The sequence below is a fragment of the Poecile atricapillus genome, chromosome 4 (assembly GCF_030490865.1).
Source record: "Poecile atricapillus isolate bPoeAtr1 chromosome 4, bPoeAtr1.hap1, whole genome shotgun sequence".
NCBI classification, from domain to species: Eukaryota; Metazoa; Chordata; class Aves; order Passeriformes; family Paridae; genus Poecile; species Poecile atricapillus.
Window position 1 is genome coordinate 49,341,193 of NC_081252.1, and position 23,425 is coordinate 49,364,617.

Sequence of the window (23,425 nt, forward strand, 5' to 3'; positions counted from 1 at the left end):
AGTTTTTGCAGTCACTTAAAAGAGCAACAGAGAAATTATAGTAGTGTCACAAAATGAGTAAAGACTTACCATGAGAGCTAAGGCTAAAATTTTCCAAACTGCTGTCAAAGAACTTCTGTCTCCTTAACAATCAGTCTCCATATTCACATGCCAAAAAATTTATTTTAATCCATCTCTAAAAATGAACTATAAGATAGTGCTGAGAATCATCTTTAGGTTGCTGTAAGTTTCTACAGGAAGAGTAACTGTATTTCTTACACAGTCCTTCATTTGATCCATTTGAAATGTATTGCTTTTAATGAGATTGTGCTCCTTAGATAATTGATTAGTTGATTGACTGATTGATTTGATTGATCTTTTTCAGTGTTTCTTTTTCTTATTTTCAACCAGATAGGATGACAAAATCTGCATTTCCAAAACAGCTTTTTTGAGTTCATGTTAGCCACAAAATGCACAATCAAATAGGAATTTATTTTACTTTTTTAACTTACAGGGGGACTTGAAATTAATGTCCAGCCTCAGAATCAAGTGACAGAGAAGGATAACATGTCCTTGCGATGCACAGCAGACAAGTTCACCTTTGAGAAGCTGTCATGGTACAAGCTCAGCGCTCACGTTTCGCAGACTCCCTTTGGAGGGCTGCCCATGCCTGTTTGCAAGAATCTCAATGCTCTCCAGAAACTGAATGAGACAGTTTCAAATACTAATGGTGAAAATGTCACCTTAGAGCTCATCCTTCGTAACATCTCCCTCCAAGATGCAGGGGGCTATGTTTGCATTGCTCAGGACAAAAAGGCTAAAACACAGCACTGCCTGGTGAAGCACCTTACTGTTCAAGGTATGGATCTCTTACTCTGAAGCAAAATGAGTGGTTGTGTATGAAAACAATTGCAGTAGTGGCAGCTTTTGATATGTTAGGCTTTGCATGTGTTTGGTTAATGGTGCCCTCAGTTTGTTAAATGGATTTAAACCAGTTGTAACACACACTTCTGGAGCTTGTTCGGGCAGCAGAGACTGTTTCATTAATACCAGTGAGGAAGCACTGACTGAGCCACTGTACTGTGCAAGGAGTTGTGTTTGGCTTCTGCTGAAGTAATGTGTTTAGCTCAGTAACTTCTCAACTTTACTTTTCAGAACATGTTTTTCTCTGTAGCTGTATATGCACGTGTGTATTCATGCTGTTGCTTTGTGTGACTGACTCTTGAGTTTGGAGTAGTGCCTGTAATTTAAAACTGCCATGAGTGATACTAGCATTCAAGAACAAGCAATGCAAGCTGATAATCAGTCAGCTTTTCACACAAATAGTGATGACTTTGCTTTGGGAACTAGATGTCTAGGTTGATTAGGCAGATTCAGGAAAATACTTACGCATGTTCACAGCCTGTCCTGAATGGATGTTTAATGTCAAACCTCTCATAACGACCCTGGACACAGAAATGTGAGGGAAATGATTTCTCAACTACTCCCTCTTCCCTCAGCAGCCTGAGCAGTTACAAATTAAATCAGCTAAAGCAAGTTATATCAATACCACTGAAATTTTCTTGGCTATTATAAATTTTTCATGTCATGTGGAAGTTGAACTATGATCTTAACATGAACATTTTGGCTTTTGGTGTAATAAAGGGATTTGAGACTTTGTTACTGGGACATGCATTGATACTACTGAAAAAAAAGATCTTTTTCTTAATCAGTAATTTTACTGTATTTCTGTAATTCAAACCAACAGAGCCCATGGCACCCACGCTTGTTGGAAACCTGGAAAATCAAACAACAAACATTGGTGAAACTATAGAAGTATCATGTGCAGTGAATGGCATTCCTCGCCCAAGCATCACATGGTTTAAAAATAATGAGACCCTTGTGGAAGATTCAGGTGAGGATTGCTCCTTTATTATTAAAAAGCTTTCTATCATGGGACTGACTGCTGATTTTCACCATGAAAATTTTCATTTTGAATTCTTAGCAAAAAGAGACATAAAAATAGCAAAATTAAGAATCATAATATTTTTCCAGGTATTGTTTTGAAAGATGGGAACAAAACACTTACCATCCGTCGAGTGAGGAAAGAAGATGGAGGGCTATACACCTGCCTTGCATGCAATGTCCTCGGATGCAGTAAAGCAGTGGCTTTTTTTTCAGTGGAAGGTTGGTGTTTGCTTCTTTCCAGATTGTGCATAAAATCTTTAGAGTAACTAGAAGGAAAATCTACTTGCTTGTAGATTTTCAGATCTCCTGATGGGAGATCTGAAAATATACTGTGAAATTTGTGAAAAGTCCTGACCATTCCTATCAAGCTCAAATTGGGTGCTGTCATAGCTGTCATACCCTAGCTGTTGAGGTTGATGCTTTCTTCTCCACTATGTTGCTTCGAGCTTCTCAACAAGACCTGGATCTATCTTGTGATTGCAAAGAAAACTCTGCCAATCTATATCATGTGCAAACCCATACAACAGAGCTACGTAAAAATGCAGATATCCTGGGGCATCCCTGTTGTCTAGGTAATATAATTGTCATACTATGTTTTTTAGCATAGTATGTTGTTCCTTTTTTTGAATTGTGTCATTGCTTTCAGAGCATCTAAGGAAAGCATAGTGAAGGCTTTTTTGCAGTTTGTTGTGATTGCTGTCCCATTTCAATGAAACATGTGGTGATTTTGAATTAGGGGACTCCAGCCTTGGTCCACCACACACCACACTTTGAAAGCATCATTTGTGAGACCCATCTCTCACTTGTTCCAGTCCTTTTGTGGCCCACCAAAATACGAGTTGCATTGACAAACAATAAATGGTAGCAAGAGGTTAGTCGGCAGTGTGGGTAGCTGGGACCATGATGGACTTTCCACTAAGACCTGCAAAAAGAAGCCTCAAACTAAAAGCTTCTTGCTCTTGATATTTTCATACTTTAGTCACTGAGCCCTTCACAAACCTCTGTCTTTAAAGTCAGGGTGGTTTTCTGATCCATACCATCAAGGTAATTAAAGAAATAATCATGGTATTCTTGTAGGTCTCTTTAGTATATTAAGATGTTGGGCAAAATGTTTACCTGGGGTGGAAATTATCTGCAGATGGCATTGATGTAGATTTCAGTTGTTGTGGTAAATATGAATGGGGCACATCTGTAGAAGATTGAAATCTGTGTAGGATATACTGTTTCACTCCAGTAAATTTATAGTGCAGCTCATGGGGGTCATGCAATGGATTGTGCTGCTGTGTAGGAAAATCTCTGTGGTACAAGGCATGAAATACAGGAACATGATGTGGCAAACAGGGGCTGAAAAAGAGGGCTGTATCTGTGCTATCTGTGCACTAAAAGGTGTTCAAATGGTATCTGCTGGCCACTGTTTTATGGGAAAATGAACATTGTAAATAGACCTTATTATCATGTTCTTGTAGAACCACATTTTTTATGCCCCAGCTGAATGATGTCAAGAGACAAGAGAGAGATTGTTCCTAGGTCAGTCTCACAGCTCTTTATTTTCTATATGGTGGGGGTGTTTTTTTGGTTTCTAAAGAAGGAGTAATTAGTTTTTGGTATTCTAAAACAATTATTTCTTTCCAAAATGTGAATTTTACTTTTTCATATTTGCCAAAGGTCTAGACACTGTCTTTGGAACAAAGTTGTTGCTGAGAAATGGGATGGTGTATAAAACAGCATGAAACTGTAATATTCCAACATAAACCCCAAAGCTTTTTGTTTTGTTTTGCTTTCGTTTCCTTGCTCCATGTTGCACTTTTAAAACGAACCTTCAGAACAAGGACCTCCATTCTTTACTTTAATGAATGAACAAAACAAATATGCTTCCAACTATCACTCAAATATTCATTTATTTCTTCCCAGGCGCTGAAGAGAAAACAAATCTGGAGCTCATTATCCTCGTTGGCACTGCAGTGATTGCCATGTTCTTCTGGTTGCTTCTTGTAATCATCCTCCGGACCGTTAAGCGGGTAATGAAAAAATTCTCATACTGTCCTATCAGCACTGGTCTTGCATGACAAATGAGAGCTGACTTGAGGCCTTTTGTGTTGCTTCTTTCCATTGTTCTTAAATCAACAGACACATTTTTTCTCTCCATGCCATAACATTCTTGCCTGGAACCAAGGGTGCAGAAATTTGTTTTTAATTGAACAGGCCCTTGCAAGAGAAAAATGTTTCATCTGGTTCTGTTTATTAAAAAAAAAAAAAAAAAGAGAGAGACAGAAAAGAAAAGTGCGATTAATTAACAATGGTCACACTCATGATGACATGGTCTAGTGAAATGGTAGCCTGGCATTTCTGGGAACTAATAAAATACTCTAAAGTGAGAAAATGGCATTTTGCCTGCACACTGCCAGCAAAAAACTGTGCAACTGCAACTAATACCATTTTCCAGGCCAACGGAGGGGACATGAAGACTGGCTACTTGTCAATCATCATGGATCCTGATGAAGTCCCCATAGATGAGCACTGTGAGCGGCTCCCATATGATGCCAGCAAGTGGGAGTTTCCCAGAGACCGGCTAAAGCTAGGTGAGTTTTCATTGCATGAGCCATTAAGCGATAGTGCAGCCAGCACTGTGCTGGAGGGTGTTTTGGGTCCTGACTCACCACAGGACTGCTCTGCTGCTTGATCCCTGGTTGCACTCTGTGTTCCCATAGAATATGATGCATCCTATCTACATTTTAAGTCCTCTCTTAATTTCTGCTTTATGAACTAATTTTGGAGTATCGTTTTTGTTCTACACCTTTTGCCTGCTGCGCCAAACGAGTATGTTTGTGTTCTCACTTCAAGGTAAACCTCTTGGACGTGGAGCTTTTGGCCAGGTCATAGAAGCAGATGCGTTTGGGATTGACAAAACTGCTACCTGCAAAACAGTGGCAGTCAAAATGCTTAAAGGTAAAAATAATGACTAGAACTTCAACTTGAATATACAATATAGGGATATTTGTCAACACTATAACCATTGTACCCATCCTTGTGAAAGTTTAGCTTAACGGCTGTTATCATGAAGCAATGATTAGAGAAAGTACATGCCTTTTCTTCACTGACAACTGGAGCAATGCAACTGTGGTTTCTTAGCCACTGCTTATAATTCTGCTTATGTTCAGAATGTAAAGTTGCTCCTGCAATCAATTTGCACGTGTCCATTTTTGCCTTATGCATCCTCATTGGAGGCTTTCTGCAAGTCTCAAGACAATGGCTTAGGCACACTCCAAACTGAGTTGTAGTTTGGAACAGCTTTCTCCTCACTTTAAATCATATTATACTGCCTCACATTTGCCACAGGAAAGTTGAAATGTGTGGTTCCCAGACACATTGTTCCTAAAGAAGACATAATGGGACAGCAAAATGGGGCTGCCAGCAGCTGGAGGCTGTATTCCACAGCAAGCTGTATAGGCATAGCTGACACAGCCTACCAGCCAACACAGCTCCACACTTGATGGGCTGGATAAATACCAGAAGAGAATGGGGAGGAGGGCCAAACCTTTTTGTCTGTGATGCTCCTGACCTGTGTTGCTTTACCTCTGCAGAAGGGGCAACCCACAGTGAGCACAGAGCACTCATGTCAGAGCTGAAGATACTCATTCATATTGGCCATCATCTCAATGTTGTCAATTTACTTGGAGCCTGCACAAAGCCAGGAGGTAAGTAACTTCTTACTGGGGGACAAGGTGCTAAATGACAACCTTATTTCTTCAATTTCTGTTGCATAGACAATTGAAATTAAAAAATAAGGATTTGAAAGAGTAGTGCTTTCTAACAACAACAAAAAATCTGATAAGAGTGAGCAGGTCCAGAGGTGGAATAAAGGCAGAATAAGGGTGGAGAAAGGGCCATGCAGCTCCATCCCTTAGTTGTTCTATCATTTTGCTTTTCTGTACTTGAGATCCACCTTTATAGTGGACAGCCCATGTGTAACAGACTTCAGAGATGAGTCGAATACCAGATTTAACAAGTTACTCTTGTCACTAGCTACAGGGTGACAGCAAGTTGTGACTTCTCTGTCTTTGGATGGGCTGTTGGTGCCTGTGTGTGTGTGTGTGTGTGTGTGTGTGTAGGAGGGGAGATTGCATCTTGGAGTCTAGTTCTGGGTGGATGAACCTATTTCACTTTCTAATCAGGGACAGATGTTTCATTTAGCAAATCCAATACTACAAACTAATTTGGAAGAAATTCAGTGTAAAGTAACTAAGTAATAATTTTTCAGGGAAGCTGACTTGTTGGCTTACTGTGGGAAGAAAATTTAATTTGTAAAGTTCCATGACAGAAGTCAGTAGTTGAAGGAAACATAATCCATAAATATTTATTTCCTTGTTTATTCCATAATAAAATAGAGATGGTCAGTATGTGGAACCTAGGATGAAAATTTGTCATCATAGCATATGCTTATATGAAGTAAATTTGGACATGAAATACCATATTTAGATTGTACATTTAGGCATGTATGTCTGAAACCAAGTTTCCTGTTTTAAATTTTTAGTACTTTAACCACCTGTAGAAAAATGCAGGGATAGTCACATATGTATTTTATTGCAGAGGTTAATTGCACTGCAGTTCATTCAAATATGTTGCATCCTCACAATGTCAATTAACTTGGGCTGCTAGTGGCATTTCAAACACAAGCACACCACTATACTTTTTGACATACGAAATTAAGCCCGTGATTTTGATATGCTTTCTTTTTTCCCTTTAAACAGCAGAAAAATGAATAATTTCAGTATTTTGATTAGATTTTTTTTTAATTACTGATTTTTTTAAAAAAACCTTTAGCTATTGGAATGCTCTTAGAACTGTATGTATTTCTAGCCAGAATTTATGCTGTGAGATAAGGTGGGATATAAGTGGTCTAATGAATTGCTTTATGTGTTGCACAGGCCCACTCATGGTGATTGTGGAATATTGCAAGTTCGGAAATCTGTCTGCTTACCTACGGAGCAAGAGGAGTGAATTTATCCCGTACAAGGTAAGGAGTCAAGGTTAACAGTAAAATGTTTGATTTGGTGGGTTTTTTCCACACACAGTTTCTTTTTCTAGTGCAGACTGAAGCAGCAATCCTTGGGGACATGTCTTGGTGCTTCTTGGTGCTTCTCATGGGAATGAGAGATGGCGAAGACCTCAGAGGTCATTTAGTCTTTCCCCTGGCCCCTGCAATGTAGCTGTTTTGTTATTGTTAGCTTAAAATGTGCAAAGGAACTGGGCTTCCACTATTTCCTTTGGCAGACTATTCTACACTTGGCTGTATCTTTCAGGAAGTTTTTTCTGATTATCAGCCTGAATTTTTTCCTTTCTTAGTTAAGCTCCAGACCACCTTAAATAACTGCATTCCTTGCTTAGTTTATATATCTATCAGATATCCCTAGGTATCTGCTGTCACATGATTATCTGTTCTACTGTCCCTTTGGCTCATTGCTGAATGAGGTTATACATTTCTTCTGCTGTTAATAGTTGTGTATAATTGATGTAGCTCATGAGTTTACATTCAGCATTTCACCTCCCAAGTCCTTCACAAGAAGGAGCTCCATTACAGCACCCCTTCTGCACCCTGATTTGACAGAAGTGGGAGGATGGAGACTGGCATTTTCAAACTCATTTCTGGGCACCTCTGAGAGGAGTCTTATTTCTGGAGAGCGTCCATCTGGAGGATCCATGCCCTCTGAGGGTCAGATTGCTGTATGAAGAACTTGTCTATGTGTACCCAGCCCTCAGGGTCACCCTGGGAACCCTAGCCTTTTCCACTCACAGCCAAGAGGGAGGCCCCTGGGCTGTACTCTCCCATGTTGGTAGACTTGTCTTCCTGCAGCTGCTGTGTTTACATCAGAGCTTCTCACTAGTGCTTGCTGGTTCTCCAGGGGGTTATTTTTCTTTATCCTTGGAGACACTGTTTACTATTTTATATTGGCAAAGGCAACTCACTGCATCTTCTTGTGAGGTAAAAAGATAAACAAATATCTGAGAGGCCTTGAAGAAGGAGACAGGGTTTCATGAGAATGCTGACCCTTGCTTGCACAAGCAGCGGGAATAGGATTTGGCAGTGTCACAAAACAGCCCTGCCAGGGAGAAAATCACCAAACCAAAGCAGGAGAAAATGGAACTGTTTTGGAGGACACCTTTGGGGCTGGATTCCTCCCTAGAGGCATGCAGTGGCTTAGGGGAAGAATGAAGTAAATCAGATTTTGATGGCTGTTAGAATTTTGGCCAAGGTAGAGGTTTAGCAGAAGGGCATTTGCAGCAGCAGGAGGTAAAGCCATAGCAATACAGAGAGTCTGGAGTGTATGAGAGGGTTTGGCAGCATCCACCCACGTGTGTTTCACAAGTGAAGGACACCAGGGGCTTAAGACACCAGCTCCTCAGTGTGCAGTTAGTCCCCAGCATGTGGAGATGCTGCTGGCGTTTGGCTGGGAGGTTGTGAAGGCAGGAGAATCTTGTGCTGTAGAGTGGCAGAGGGTTTTCCAGATGGTGAACCTGAATGGCCATGAGTTGGGTTTTGCTGGTACTGTCCGTGCACCAGCCCGGTGTCCCGACCAGAGCTGGCTTGGAGCAGAGCAGCTGATCACACCTTTTCTGGGTTGCTCTCCCTGCTTTCCCTGGTGACCTTGGCATAGACCATAGGGAGCATCACTGCCTCTCCAGCAGAAGCTTCTGGTATGCTTTCAGCTTCTGATTTTTCTCACCTTCCCCTCATATTTCTAGACCAAATGTGCCAGATTTCGGCAGGGGAAAGAGAACTATATTGGCGATGTCTCTTCTGACCTGAAGCGACGGTTGGACAGCATCACGAGCAGCCAGAGCTCAGCAAGCTCTGGCTTTGTGGAGGAGCGGTCCCTGAGTGATGTGGAAGAGGAGGATGGTAGGATACAGCTTCTTCTGGTGTTGGGGCATGTGTCATTGCTGGGGCTGATGAAGGACACTGGGGACTGTGTGATTTCCAAAGCTTCCTCAAACTCGTGTGCAGGATATTCTCTGGATGATCAAAGTTCCTGAGCTATGAATTATTTAGATCAGCATTCCAAACTCCTCAGCCCAATCCCAGATAAGGTCCTGTATGAAAAGGGTCTGTTTTTAGTGTGAAGCTTTTTGGAGGTATGTCTATTTAATGCCCCAATATTTTCAAGGAAAACTGCAGAGTACAAACTCTGAAGGCAGTGCAGAGAGGGATGCACCAGCATGCTAACTGAACTTCCTTAATGTTTACCCAGAAGTTAAATACTGTGAAATGCTGTTTGATTCACTGCTTATTAGCAGAAAGCTTGCTTTGCCTTCCCTCTGCCCAGGTGGTCTGTCAGGAGCAGGCAGCCTGAATTATCCACTCATTGAAAACCTCCCCAGGATGCACATATCCTCTGCAGTGGTTTCACTGATGCATTTGCCATGTTCTTCTTTGGCAGATGCAGTACAAAATGCTCAGTGCTGCCATTTCAGAGGCTGCTGATTTCACCTGGGGGTGGGATCAGACTAGTTGGGAGGAAAGCCATAGCTCTACTGCCTGTACCTCTGCTGCTACTAAAAATAATTTAGTGCAAAGCATCAGTATGTGAACAGGGAGAATGATCTTGCAGTTTCAATGCAATCTAATAGGTAATGTCACGCATGTACTTTGTCCATTTCCAGTACTCCCTGGTGCAGACATTGACCCTCTGAACTGGGATATTACAAGAATTATGTAGACCTCAAGCAGCCCTTAGGGGTGAAGGTTTTAGCCACCAGTGTTGTAGTTCTTGGTGGATGTCTACTTAAAATCAAAAGCTGAACAAAGTCACCGAGTTGTTTATTTCAGCAGGAATGAAATGCCTAGGTATCTTTGGATATATATATAGAGAGAGAGAGAGGTCACTAGATGATGATATTAGGGTTCTTCTACATTAAACTAGCAGGGCTTTTTGCAAAAAAAAAAAATCTTTCTCCCTAATGCATATCCTTTCCTCAGAAAGACTAGGTGGGGACTCCCTGTCCTTGGTTTCTAAATTCATCTGCTTTAGAAAGCTTTACTCTCCTAGGAACTTGTGAGCTGAGTTTCAGTTTTTTTTCTTTTGGGATTGTTTCACAAATCTTTCCTCTGGAAATAAACAAGGAGGCCAAGGGTATAACCCATCTCCTCAAAGTTTATTTTGCACAAGACTAGTTTGCTGTAAAGTGGGTTCTTAGTGGTAATTATATAGCTAAAAAAAGTGCTTGATTTGCTCTTCCAGTCCAGTATGGCATAAGGTTCGGATGGACTTTTGTCTAAAAAGCAGTTATTGGTGAAATCAGTGACAAAGGGCATGTTTGACTGTCATCTGATTCTTTGCAGCTGGTCCTGAAGACCTTTGCAAGAACCCTTTGACCATGGAGGACCTCATCTGTTACAGCTTCCAGGTGGCGAGGGGAATGGAGTTCTTGGCTTCACGCAAAGTAAGGAACCTCTCAGGAAGAGTGGCATGTTATTTATTTGACTGCAGGAAGTAATGCTGTAGGTCTATAGAAGGAAACAGCATGTTCATCTTTGGACTGGCAGTCATCCGCAACATTTTCTCTTTGCTCTAAGACATACCCAAATCATTAATACTACAAAGTGAAACATCCCATGCATTTATTGACACAAATGTTAGTGATCTGTGTAAGCTTTATGGGCCACCAGTTCATAGAAGAATGGTTAAGTGGTTGGAGGAGGGGAGCTGACTTATGAGGACTATTAAAGGCATTAGGGACAAATCCCTGGTAACAGGAGCCTAAACGGGAGTAAAGTATTTTGCTCTGAGGAGGTTAGTTGTACCTTTGTGCATGGGGATTGGAAGGACGGTATGGGGAGAGACAGTACTCAGCTATGAAATTTCATGGACGACTCCTTGGAGAATCTCTTGCTGAGGACACCCTGGCAGTCAACAGCACCTCACCTGCATTTTGGCCTTCTAGAAATATTTTTCTGTGGTTTGAATCTAAATATGTAGAGCACGTGTTTCAAAAGATGACAATTCCAGCAAGAGTGAGGAATTGCCTGCAGCTGTATAGAAACAAAAAATACTTAGAAATGGGAAAAGAAAATAGAAGGAGGAAATAGAACACTGTGTTTAGAGTGCAGGCTAGGTGTTCAAGAGCAGACTTCAGAGTCTTTTTCTGCAAACCTTCTTTTGTCTGCCTTTCATATACATCCCGATTGACATGCAGATGTAAAAATACCTGCTTACAGAATCTGCAGTTTCAGTCCATAGTAGAAGCAAATCTCTAGCCACTTTCAGAGGCTGATTTTTTTACTTCAGGCTATTGAGGCTTGAGTTTTGAGGTGTTTGGGCTGTTAAGTAAGCTGTTGCTCTGCATAGGTAGAGACATGGACTTCTTTCTCTGTAGTAAAGATTAGTTTGTGTTGGAATCAAGTCAGCATTTTAGTGTGGTGTTTTTCAGAGAAGTAGTGGAGTACACAGATTTGGGTGAACCAAAGTAAATCTAAAGGTAATCAGATCTGAACCTGTTTTGTGTCAGCTCCTTAGGATAATTAATTAGCTAACTTCAAAGGCCCTCTCTGCACAGTGGATAAACAGATGTATGTTTGGAATTGGGAACACAAGTCTCCCTGAGCCAAATCAGTTGTGACCATCAAAAAAGCACTCAAAATCAGCAACTGTTGATGCTGAGGTTTCTTTTTCTTAAAAGTTTTTAAGAATTATCTGGCCTTTGAGGGCAGGAGCGCACATATGTGAAAGAGATCAGCCCTGTGGACAGAGCTGTGATGACAGGCAGTGCATGAAGTTGTTTACTTCTCTTTGCAGTGCATCCACAGAGACCTGGCTGCTCGTAATATCCTCTTGTCAGACAATAACGTGGTCAAAATCTGTGATTTTGGCTTGGCTCGAGACATCTACAAAGACCCAGATTACGTCAGGAAAGGAGATGTAAGTTTCAGATTATCTGTTTGATAGAGAACTAGTATGAAATAGGGACTTATTTTTCCTTTTTCTTTAAAGAGATTTTTGGAAACTTTGTTTTGCTAAACTGTGATACCACTTTGTTTATGAAAATGCTTTTAGGCCAGACTACCCCTTAAATGGATGGCACCAGAAACCATTTTTGATAGAGTGTATACCATTCAGAGTGATGTATGGTCCTTTGGAGTTCTGCTGTGGGAAATATTTTCATTAGGTGAGTCACTTTAATTTTACTGAGCCATCTCTAAACAAACGAGTCTAAAGAAAACAGTCATAGTGTTCTTGGATCCTCTGTAGCATTTTCTTTTTATTTCTTGAACAATTCCTGTATATTTTCTCCATAAAAGTAAAATACTCAAATTTTCTTTAAAATGCAAATCTAGGAACATAGGCTTGAAATGCTTCTTCACACAATTTCAGCAAGTGATGATGTGCCTCATTTACTCAGTCAGTTGCTGTTTCCATCATAAATATAAATTGTTTACACATCCAAATATACCAAATTGTCTTATTAACACAAACCATAGCAAGTTATTTACTTGAAAATTAATCCCGAAATTTAAGAGTGTAATGCATTAAAATTACTGCTGCTTTCATTTTAGGCGCATCACCATACCCTGGAGTGAAAATTGATGAGGAATTTTGCAGAAGACTGAAAGAAGGAACGAGAATGAGAGCACCAGACTATACAACACCAGAAATGTGAGAAACTGTTCTTCCATCTACTGCCCACATTTACCCCACACTACTAGAAGGTGCAGAAGCAAGCTATTTTTTCTGTTTTCTTTACGTTGGTATTTTAATCGGTTTTGTCATTCCAGGTACCAAACAATGTTGGATTGCTGGCATGGAGATCCTAAGCAGAGACCAACTTTTTCAGAGCTGGTGGAGCACCTGGGGAATTTACTGCAAGCCAACGTCCGTCAGGTACGTGAACTGCATTCTCTGGTTGCTAAAATCACTGGCTGAACCTGTCCCGTCCTGCCAGCTACCACAGCATTCCATAGTTGGGTACTGTCTGCTGGAGCTGTCAGGGAGCCTGGACTTCTTCCACTGCTCCCATTACTGACCAGCAGTTGGGTCTCTGACCAGCAAGAGAGTGACTTGTGGTGTAAAGATCCCAGAGGTTGTGTTGTGATAGCCAAAAGCCACTCTGCCCTGCCAGCAAAGCTTCCCATGACACTCCTGCTGTCTTTGCTGGGGAGCTGTTGGCATGGGCTCAGTTTCCTGCTCTCCTGCCCATTTTCTGCACACTGCAGATGCCTTCCAGCAGGTAGCTCCTGTTGATCTTACTGTGCCAAAGATGGCTATCTTAGTGTAAGGGAGGGTGTGGGCTGCAATGCTTTTAGTGGCTATCCTGGAAAACAAGGATACAAGAACTTTATTGCCTGTGAGCAGCTCCACACAAATTAATGTATTAAGGCATGACCTGTGTGCAGGCATTGCAGTAAGAGAGTGACCAGGTAGGGACGTGGGCCTCCCTTCCAAGCTCTCCATCTTGTGGCTTTCTCTTCAGTTACTACGGAAGTGGACAAGGCCAGGGCCATAGATGTGAGCCCACTGAATGAAGTAGGATGGATTTGGCTGTGTGCTCCCTATTAGATAGACTCTCCCTTTCTAACTTCTCAGTGATGGTGGGAATTACACTGCCCTTCTGAACTCTCAGGTTCATTTTCTTTGTGGTATTGGGATTCAAATGTTACTAAAATCTATTTTTTCAAAGACATCAATAAAAAGTCCTTTTTACACATTATGTTACAGCATATCATATAAAAATCTATTTTTAAAAAAGTTGAAAACTACTTAGAAGTGGTTCTTATTTATCTTCCTTCTTTTAATGTAGCTGCTCCTGCAAAGGTGGTATACTCTCCATAGTTTAATAAAGCACCCACACTGTTGGGCTGATGCATTCTCCATGTATGTGCATGTATCTGTTTATGTCTGTGTGTTTCTGTAGCCTATTTAATTTCTGTGTTTTTTCACTGCATTCTACAGGATGGTAAAGACTACGTTGTCCTTCCTTTGTCAGTATCACTGAATATGGAAGAGGATTCGGGTCTCTCTCTCCCAACTTCACCTGCTTCCTGTAGGGAGGAAGAGGAAGTCTGTGATCCTAAATTCCATTATGACAACACAGCAGGAATTAGGTATTTTATATGGTGGACATCCTACTGGGGCCTCTGGGAAGGTTTTGTTCATGCTGGGGGAAGGGAAAATGAAAGGAAGAGACTTCAGCTGCCTGGTCCATATTTAACCTTCTCCATAGGGATAAGAAGGAATTTATAAATCTTTTGTAGGCAAAAGCTAGTTTCTTACCTTCCCAGCTAGTGACTTTTAAATTAATTTTTAGTGTTGCTACCCTCTCAAGACTTGGTATTCTCATTCAAAAACAAACAAAAAAAGCAAAACCCATGAAAATGACAGTTATTTGTTTTTAAGGACCAGAATGCATAGAAGGTTTTACTGGTCCAATTCAGTTGTGTTTGCTGTGTTCTTGTGTTGCAGCTGCCAAGAATATTAATGATGATAGATCTATTTTTAATAACTTCTCTGGAATTTCTCCTCCTAAAGTGAAACACTGGAAAATAGCTCATGAATTGATAGCCAAGAGGAAGATGAAGTAAATAGTGTCACCATTTTTAGTCCACTGCTTGCTTCTGGTGGGCTCCTAGGGCATCCACAATGGTAGATGCTGTTTGGTATCTTGGCAGAGGTGACCTTCCAGTAAGGAGTCTGTACTAATGCACTTCAGGGGCTTATGTTGGACCCTTTGGGAACCTCTGGCATGGGATGTAAGGGAGAAAGGCATTTTCTCATCCAGTGCAGCCACTGAGATGCTGGGACCCCTGTATTGTTCTATGCAGTCTCGGACAAAGGAGGGTAGAAAGAGATGGATGTGACCATCAGGGTGGACACGGACTCTGTTGGCAGGTTTCATGTGGCTTCCATGAAACAGAGCCCTCTGCCTCACTGCTCACTACTTGTACCACAGCTTGTATCACAACCCCAACAGATGGAGATTTGGGGTAGAGCAGGATTTTTCTGTGGTCTTAGAAAGGACTACATAGGCGCAGTGAATTTCACATTTCAGTTGAACTTAAGATTGTGTAGCTCAACTCTGAACCCCATGTTTTAGTAGTGGGGTAGTTCAAAATATACACATTTAAAAGGCAAAATAGCATGATTTAACACTTATTTTCTACTTTTAATGCTTCCTAGATGGCTTTTCTTGGTTCCCATTTCCTGTTATGAGCAGAAGTAAGAGCCCTCTGTTGACATTTTAAGGAGACTTTGAATCTCTTTTCTCCCATCTTACCTTGTGACAGGATTGTGAAAGCACTTGTGGCAATGATGCTAGGAGAGGCAAAGTGAGGAGGTTAAGTCATGCTTAGGGGCTTTATTCTTAAGTTCTGGTAGCAGAAAATTATTTTGTAGGCATGTATCTTGCTATACAGGTAGTATAGAAAAGATTAATCTGTTTAGAAATGGCTTTTTCAATCTTCACAAAAGTACTGACTATTAAAAAATATAATCACTAAATCAAAGCTGGAGGAGGATAACAAACACAGGGAAAACATGGAGAATAATAAAGATTAGTTAGATTGCTGATTAAATTAAAATCAGCAGGATCTCCTAACATCTGCTATATTTGCCTTAGGAAATAGATACACAATTTCTGAACTTGGAAAGATTGTCATTAAAAACAGTCAGGTGAGGTATGAAAGAGTTAGTGTGAAGTGTAAAGATGAAGCCTGCTCATAGAAAGAACAGAAAAAATGTAATTCTGCAATCAGTTTAATTTTCATTTTAGGAACAGTCCTGGAATACACATTCAGATATACAATGTTAAATGCCTACAGGAAGACAAATTAACTACAAATGGCCAGCATGGATTTGTCAAGAACAAATTGAGTCAAAATAATCTAAGTTTCATTTTTAGGGAGAATAATTGACCTGGATGATAGCAGAGGAGATACATTTTAATGCGTCTGCAACAACCCTTGTAGGCTGGCTCTTGTCTGGGCTGAGCAGAGACGGGTCTCCCATACTTGGGAGGTCATTGAGGTAAAGAAGATGGGCTTCTCAGCCCTCACCACCCTGGAAAACTGTAGTCCTGGCCATGCAGATCTGTGCCTGTGTAGACATTTAATGCAGGCACACAGGGAGCTCCCAAACTTAGAAGGCAAGTTGTGGAATGAACTTCTAGTTGTACAAGATCAGGTTGTCCAGGAGGGTGCATGGACTAGATTGTCCATTTGATGGTTTTGGTCCTGGAAGTGTTGGATGGAAAATAAATTAGATACCACTGCAGAGGAGCAGAAGACATGGCCAGTGCATAAAGCTTGAAAGAACTGGTTTTGTTAAGTTTAGGAAGAGAAAATGGAGAGGGAACATAGTAACAGTTTTCAGTATACCAAAATTTGCTCCAAAGAGGGTGTTAAATAATTATTGTGTCCCCAGCATTCAGACAAATTTTATTTGAGCAAATACTTGGGTTTAATATTTGAAAAACATTCTAAAGTGTGATTGAGCACCTGAGCAGGCTTCTTAAGGAGCTTGTAAAATCCCCACCAGTTTAAATAAATGTCTATTAGAGATAAGCAGGATTCAGCATAGTTAGACTCAAAGCTGGGAAAAGAGGTGAGTGATGCTCTTAATAGTCTCCAGCTTTGCACTTCAAGTGGATGCAGCTTACTCTACTAACTCCATGGCTTTTCCTTCATTAGCTGTTAAGAGCATAAATTTGCCCCATTTAACGGGGACACCATCAATTTCATTCCATATTCACTTAGGCAGAAAGCTGAGGATGCCCTTTGTTTGCTGTTTTAGTATCTCCATGAAAGTCAATTTTATTTTTTTGTCCAATATTTTTTATGGATGTCATCCTGAACCAGAGGGCTTCTTTTGGAGAAGAGCCTTTAAGAGAGATTTAGCACTCCCTGTCCTGATCCCCGTGGCTTAAGGGCAGCAGTGTGCTGAGTCTGCTGTTGTTGTCCTAGGTCCAGCCAGGGGTCTCAGAAGTGCAGTCCAAAGGAAGAAACACACGTCTGTGCTCCAGGATTCTCTGTTTATTATAGTTCTAAGCAAAGCTTGCAGGAAGTGAAGCCCTCCAGTGTAACTGAGGAAAGAAGCTGTTTTCTCAAAGCCATTTCTTAGAATTTGCTCTGAGATCAATATTGTCAGGAGCAAAAGGTCAGAAATATGCCACTTTCTAGGCTGCTCATCTCTTTCAATAAATAGATATTTTGGAGTTTGCATAATATGTTTTGACAAAAACGATTTAGCTTCTCTGAAGAGAGATAAAAGGATTCTGATATCATTGTGCTGTTTGCAGCCAAGTTGTGGATAATGGACACAAAATTTTTTGGTTTTGTTTTCTTTGCAGTCAGTGCCGACAAGGTAGCAAGAGAAAAAGCCGCCCTGCGAGTGTGAAAACATTTGAAGATGTCCCATTGGTTACCACTGTAAAAGTTGTTCAGGAGGTGAGTTTGTCTATTTATACATACTTTCCTTCTGTTGTTATTTTTTTTGTGTGTTTTTAATCTTTTTCCAACACCTTTGCAGGAAAACCAGACAGATAGTGGGATGGTTCTTGCATCTGAAGAGCTGAAGGCATTGGAAGAAAATGAAAAACAAGTGAAAATACCCTTTAGGTAAGGCACAGGCTGCACATAGGATTGAATATGACCTTTTATTGCAATATATCAGAAGACTGATTGGTTTGTAAAATTGTTTGGAAGACAAAATCTTTTCTTAAAGCATTTTCAAAAGCAGACTGCAAAATTATGCCTGGTGTGCCTGGTCATATGCATTTGTTGTTAGAAGATAGGAGGCAATGCAGCTTTTGGAAGCCTCAGTCAGTGCCCAGAAAGGACTTGTATTTATCAGCTGCAATAGCATCAACCACCTCTCAAAGGTACTGAGCTGGTGCACACAATTGAGCACATGAGGACCTGTCTGGACCCATGAGCAGTTCTTGGTTTTTCACTTGCTTTTTCTTTTTTTTTTTTTTTTTTTTTTTTATAGCTGACACTCAAGTTTTCAGGATGTACCTGGGTGTATTTTCAGAGCATTGTACAGGGGTTTCATTGTGCAGTTCACAGGAAGCACAGTGGCATTCATGGAGCTGAAACCTCACATATGCTCTCTGAGAGCTTCTCAGGAATTATTTTTTTCCAGGACAGCTTCAGTGCAGATGAAGGCATATTGCAGTTACAATTGCACCACAGCTGAAGTAAAGCCTCTAAAAGCTTTCTCTCCATTTTATCTATGATCACAATCTAACTCCTTGTATCATCATAAAATGAAACATCTTTTTCATGAATTAGTGAAGTTAGGGCGTATGGAAAGGTCTCTCCTTACAATCAAATGTGTGTTTAAAAGGGCTTGAAGCCAGGTTTAAGTAAGCTTTTTGATTTGGTTGTTGCTGTGATGGAAAGTCACCCACCTGCCCTCCAGAAGACAGTCCCCACAGCCCTCTCAGCCCTGTTTCTGATTGTTTTTTGCAGCACACTGGTGCCCAGCAAGAGTAATGAATCCGTCATGTCCGAAGCCTCCAACCAGACAAGTGGGTACCAGTCGGGATACCACTCGGATGACATGGACACCACCGTCTACTCCAGCGAGGAAACTGAACTCTTGTGTGCCCAGGAGGCTTCACCCCCGCTCTGCCGCGCTCATGGGCTCCCCTACGAGAGCCCTGCGCAGCTCTAGGGTGAAGCTGGCAGCTCCAGCTCCCCCTGGCATGTGCCTTCATTGCCTGGGCTGGTGGTATTCAGGTCTGATGTATTGAAAAATGGCATCCATGGGACTAAGGAAAGACATTTATTTTTCCTGAAGATGATGCGGAAGCATCTGGCAGCAAAACTGCGCCGTGCCACGCTGGGCTCCTTTCCTCAAGAGACGCTGGTGGCTGAGGGGTCAAAGCCCTGGCCATGGTGTGTGGGCTGTGCCAACCCCATGGCAGAGGCTGAGCCTGGTGATGTCGAGCATCTGCCTGATGCAGGCAGCATCATGGCATTCGACTTAACTGTTTCTACTTGTACGAAATAATGGCACATCCCTGCTTTTGTGGTATGGGTTTTTTTTGTTTGTTTTTCCCCTTGTGGCTGGACTCCAGGAAGGAAACAGCACAGCACTGGCTTCTTGTTTCTCAGAGTTATTCCTTGCTTGTACCTTCACAAACAAAAAAAGGAACCTCCAGCTCAAGGCTCTGGCACTCTAATGGCCTGAGACTAAACATAGGCTGGGCTAAATATAGATGGGGGTGATGGTCTCTGTCCTTGGAAGAGGAAAAAGGCTGCTGTACAAGTCCTATGAGCTGCATTTTCTCAGTGAAGTTGGTTAGTAGGGAGAAGGCAGAGCACTGAGCCAAGTGATGGGACTCAAATAGCAGGGCCGTGCCTGACCTCTGAGGATGGCTCTGCTCCCCTTTCATCCCCAGTCATGCCTCACTCATGCCAGACACCTACCTGCCTCTGAGCTGCCTGAAACTGCTGCAGAAAATACTCCCTTCCCCCCAGATCACCACTTGGGCAGCCTCTGGCAGGTAGAAAAGGCAGTATCATTTACCCAAGGGCCACAGGAAGCACTGTGGTTCTGCTGGGGCATCCTAAGGGCACCCTGCCTTCTCATCTCATTCCTCCTCCCTCAGATTTAGATCTGACTCTTTCACTTTGAAAACTCAAGGTCTGTTTGCAGTGGCAGAGATCTCAGTTTATGTAGCCTTGGGAATCTGTGACTGGTTTTGTGGCAGCTGTGATCTTCTCTGAGTGATGACATTGTGCCTAATTGTTGGACAACTTCTTACCTGTGCTCTTGTAGTCCCAGAACTCTAGTGATAGACACAATGAGGACTACAAGATTTTAAAATGTAAAGCTATTTCTACTGAGTTCTTTTTGTATTTTTATAAGTATTTTTTTTTGTTTGTACTTACTATAATGTCAAATGCTGGGAACCATGAATATAAGGCATATACAGTATTTATAGCCTCTTTATGTAGAAATAAATGTAATATATTAAAATATAAATATATATTATATAACAGATATTGTACTATTCACATTTTGTATAGGTGTTCTGCAACATTGCAAAGGTCACAAAATTTTTTAATAGCTAGAACTTTTCACTTTATTAACAGGGACTGGGAATTTAGAGCTGGGGGCTACAAGTAGGTTTGTTTTCTTTTGTTATAACTTTTCTATTGACAGGGAAGATTTTAAAGTTCTACTTGTTTCAAGTCTACAAACGTGTAGTAGCATGTGTAGTGAAGAAACTTCAGTGATTTTTAGCAGTTGGCAATAAATACTTTTAGAGAAATGGCCAGAGGAAGAGACTGCTTGTACAAGCTGAATCTCCTCTGAAAGAGTTTATTATGTTAATTGGGAGATGGTTGATCTAATTGTATTGTGGCTTTTGCCTGAGGAGTGGCATTTTTGCTTAAAGCCTTATTCTCTTTTCCCACTTTTGTTTCTCCTAGCTCACTTCCCACAGACTAAATGTTTTCCCTGCTCTTGTGCAGTGAAGTCTTCCTTTATTTTAAATCTGTGCTTAAAGTTCCTACCTTTTCACTCTGTTGTCCAATTTTTGACTTTTTCTTCTGCACTGTGCAGGCTTTTGTTCTCAGGGAAAGGCTGTCCACTGCTAGGGGCATAACAGCTTATGCTAAAATACAGTGCAAGGGAAGTTAAGCTGCAAACTGTAAACTTTAATTCAGCTTCTCTTTATTGCAGTTTGAAATGAGACAGGCTAGTATAGTAGCATAGTGAGAACATTTGTCTGGGCAGTGAGAGATGTCACTGCTAAATTCTTCTCAGGCTGAACGTGGGACTATCGCCTTCTACACATTATGTGCGTTACCCAAATACAAGGCTATGGGATGTCAGGTTGTAAATGTTTCTCCATTGCTCCCCCTAAATCTAAAGCATTTTACAGCCAGGAAATCGGGAATGGGGAGGTCAGATAGGAAAAAAGAGAGAGGCTTCCTAGATCATGTGTAAGGGCTTCTAGGAAGGGCTTGTATTTTCATGTATCTATTTGACATTTGCCTTGCTTCCCAGGCAAGAGTCTAGCCAGCAGAGTATGCTCAACAAACAATGCTACATCCTTTAACATCCCCCTCTGCAATATTTTTAATATCTTTAATGAAAGGGCTCTTCTATGTATTATTACACAATGGACATAAAATATTGACACTAACACAACAGTGTCAGCTGATGGACCATATGTTGGAGAGTCCTGACACTGACCACTGAGTTGAAGATGGAGGTGTGCCACTGATATCCATCTGCCCTAGACCTTCATTCCTCAAGGTTTGGGATGTTCAATTTAGACATCTCATTTTTCAGTTTTTTCCCTCTCCAGCCCAGTGTAACACATGATATGTGCCACATACACACAGTCAGATGCTTCCCTGTGTGTTCACAGAACCTCTAAAACAGCCTCCCACCACAATGCAGACTAATGAAATTTCAAGATATAGCCATGTCAGTTACTAAGTTCACACTTACAATCTTTGTCAGACAGTTAAACTCTCTTCTGGCTCCAAATAGCTTTAAATATGCCTGGAAAATATTGCAACTAGCACACACCTGCTTTAGGAAAGGAAATTAGTTTCTAAAAAAAAAAAAAATCAACCCAAACCATATATTCACTGTCAGAAGCAAGCAAAGGTTCTATAAATGTGTTTATATATTTGGCATCCAGTAACACAATTATTTTCTTAAACCATGGCCATTTCATCCTTTAAAACACCTGGACTTTTTGTTGTATTCTGAGTACAGCGCATTCAGCTAAACCCTAGTTATGCCACATCTGTCTTTGAGATGCTTTAAATTCCGAAAAGGGTATTTTCAATGAAACAACAGACATATAATGCACAGATTTGCAAATGCCTTGCAAACCAGTCCCAGCTTTATCTCTATCCTGCAGCCATGCAGCAAAGCATCAACATTCAGATCAACATCCTTGTCCATGAAATTCAGCCTGGATCTGAGCCTAGTGAGCTACAATAAATAGAAGGGACACTTATAAAATTATGTATCCAAACATATCACTGTGAGCAGCTGGGTTGGAGTGAGGAGAAGCGGTGATGGGATTGACTCGTTCAGAGGAACTGCCAGAGTGAGTGTAATTGTTGGGAGGTTAGGATGTGGGGAATCAAGCACAGCCATGCCAAAAACAGGCACTTTCAGGGCTTGGAGATGGCTCATGTCAGCTCTTATCAATGTGAACACAGCCCACCTGAAGAATGCAGAGGTGTTCAAGCATGGTAGGTAGGTCCTTCTCCCTGCAAGAGATACTGTAAAATCATTTGCACAGAAATGTCTTGGCAAATCCAGTCCTTGCTTCAGCTTTTCTTATTAATCTCTGATTGCAAACAAGTGCATTTCAAGTGAAAATAAAATTGTTAGGATGATACTCCATGTATTCTGATGTGGTCATCTGGAAAGACCATGACTAGAGACTTTTGGTACAGAGTGCTAATTAATTCTAAATGCAGTGTGTGACTAAAATCACTATAGTCGCAGAACTGCTGACATTGTGGACAAAAATTTCTACTTCATGGCATCTCTTTTTATGGTTCCAAGGCTGGAAAACAACTGGGCAGTGTGGATAGCCTCCAGATATAAAGCTGAATTTGCTATTTTTATGCAAAACATTCCCAAACCATGAATCATCTGAGGTTTCCCCTCATCACTGATACTTGAGTACACACCCTGTGTTACCTCGCAGTATGGGACCTCTCAAAGCAACAGCAAGGGCAAGGAAAACAAAGTTAACTTTTGTTCTTTCTAATTGACAAATTTATTAGGGACAGAAGTTAACCAACAAAGACCTTTTCTTTGGACTTCAGCCCTGCATTTTTATTCTGCCTGGCTGAGTGTTCCATTCTGTGTTGTAATATATGTCCCCAGCTCCTCAACCCCTGACATTCAGGCTGATTAAGTCCCAGAAGGTCAGTGGGAAACATAGCAGGAGCTTGTAACATATGGTGCTGATAAACATCTCAGCATCAGAGATAAGGAGCTGCTCAATGTAATCTTAGGAAGCTCAGGTTTTGTTGCCATAAAACTGTACAATGTAAAGCCTAATCCCTACACAGGTTTAATTAGCTGTTAAACATATCAGATTCATGATGAAGGGTGTTCTGGTTACCTAGACATTGTTCACTGGCTGCCACCAGTTGGTTCAAATGTGAAGTATCTCTGCCCTGCAGCTTGTTAGGATGACATGTTATGGTGAATGATGACTGCTCTGTAAGTTTTGGGGCAGAGTGGGGGGGAAATGAATTCAGTTTCCAGACCCATCTGTAATGTCAGACACAGCCTCTTGTGCCAGGTGAAATGGCAGTGCCATGTGGTTTCCTAAGTCCTCATAAAAGAAGAAAAAAAAAAAAAAAAAAAAAAGGACATTCTCCAAAGATGGAACATATGAAATGAAATTATCTTTTCCAAGGAGAGCTGAATCTGTTCACCATCCTACAAAGCTGCTTCCCTGGGCTCCATGATGCTCTCTCTTTCAGTATAGTCATGCTAAGTGACATGATTAG

At 41.2% G+C, this 23,425-nt stretch overlaps 1 protein-coding gene across 1 annotated transcript in view; it reads left to right on the plus strand.

Annotated features, from left to right (window-relative positions):
• KDR (kinase insert domain receptor) overlaps nt 1–22,304 on the plus strand; it is a 32,772-nt gene extending 10,468 nt beyond the window's left edge. Inside the window, exons 13-30 of the mRNA XM_058837989.1 lie at nt 494–838; nt 1,727–1,873; nt 2,014–2,145; nt 3,838–3,944; nt 4,370–4,505; nt 4,768–4,872; nt 5,508–5,621; nt 6,852–6,940; nt 8,668–8,824; nt 10,265–10,365; nt 11,718–11,840; nt 11,976–12,087; nt 12,476–12,575; nt 12,695–12,800; nt 13,869–14,020; nt 17,260–17,356; nt 17,439–17,527; nt 18,383–22,304. Of these exons, the coding sequence (XP_058693972.1) occupies nt 494–838; nt 1,727–1,873; nt 2,014–2,145; nt 3,838–3,944; nt 4,370–4,505; nt 4,768–4,872; nt 5,508–5,621; nt 6,852–6,940; nt 8,668–8,824; nt 10,265–10,365; nt 11,718–11,840; nt 11,976–12,087; nt 12,476–12,575; nt 12,695–12,800; nt 13,869–14,020; nt 17,260–17,356; nt 17,439–17,527; nt 18,383–18,587 (2,417 nt within the window). The 3' untranslated portion in view covers nt 18,588–22,304. The remainder of the gene's footprint in view (nt 1–493; nt 839–1,726; nt 1,874–2,013; nt 2,146–3,837; nt 3,945–4,369; nt 4,506–4,767; nt 4,873–5,507; nt 5,622–6,851; nt 6,941–8,667; nt 8,825–10,264; nt 10,366–11,717; nt 11,841–11,975; nt 12,088–12,475; nt 12,576–12,694; nt 12,801–13,868; nt 14,021–17,259; nt 17,357–17,438; nt 17,528–18,382) is intronic.
• The last annotated feature ends 1,121 nt before the right edge of the window (nt 22,305–23,425 follow it).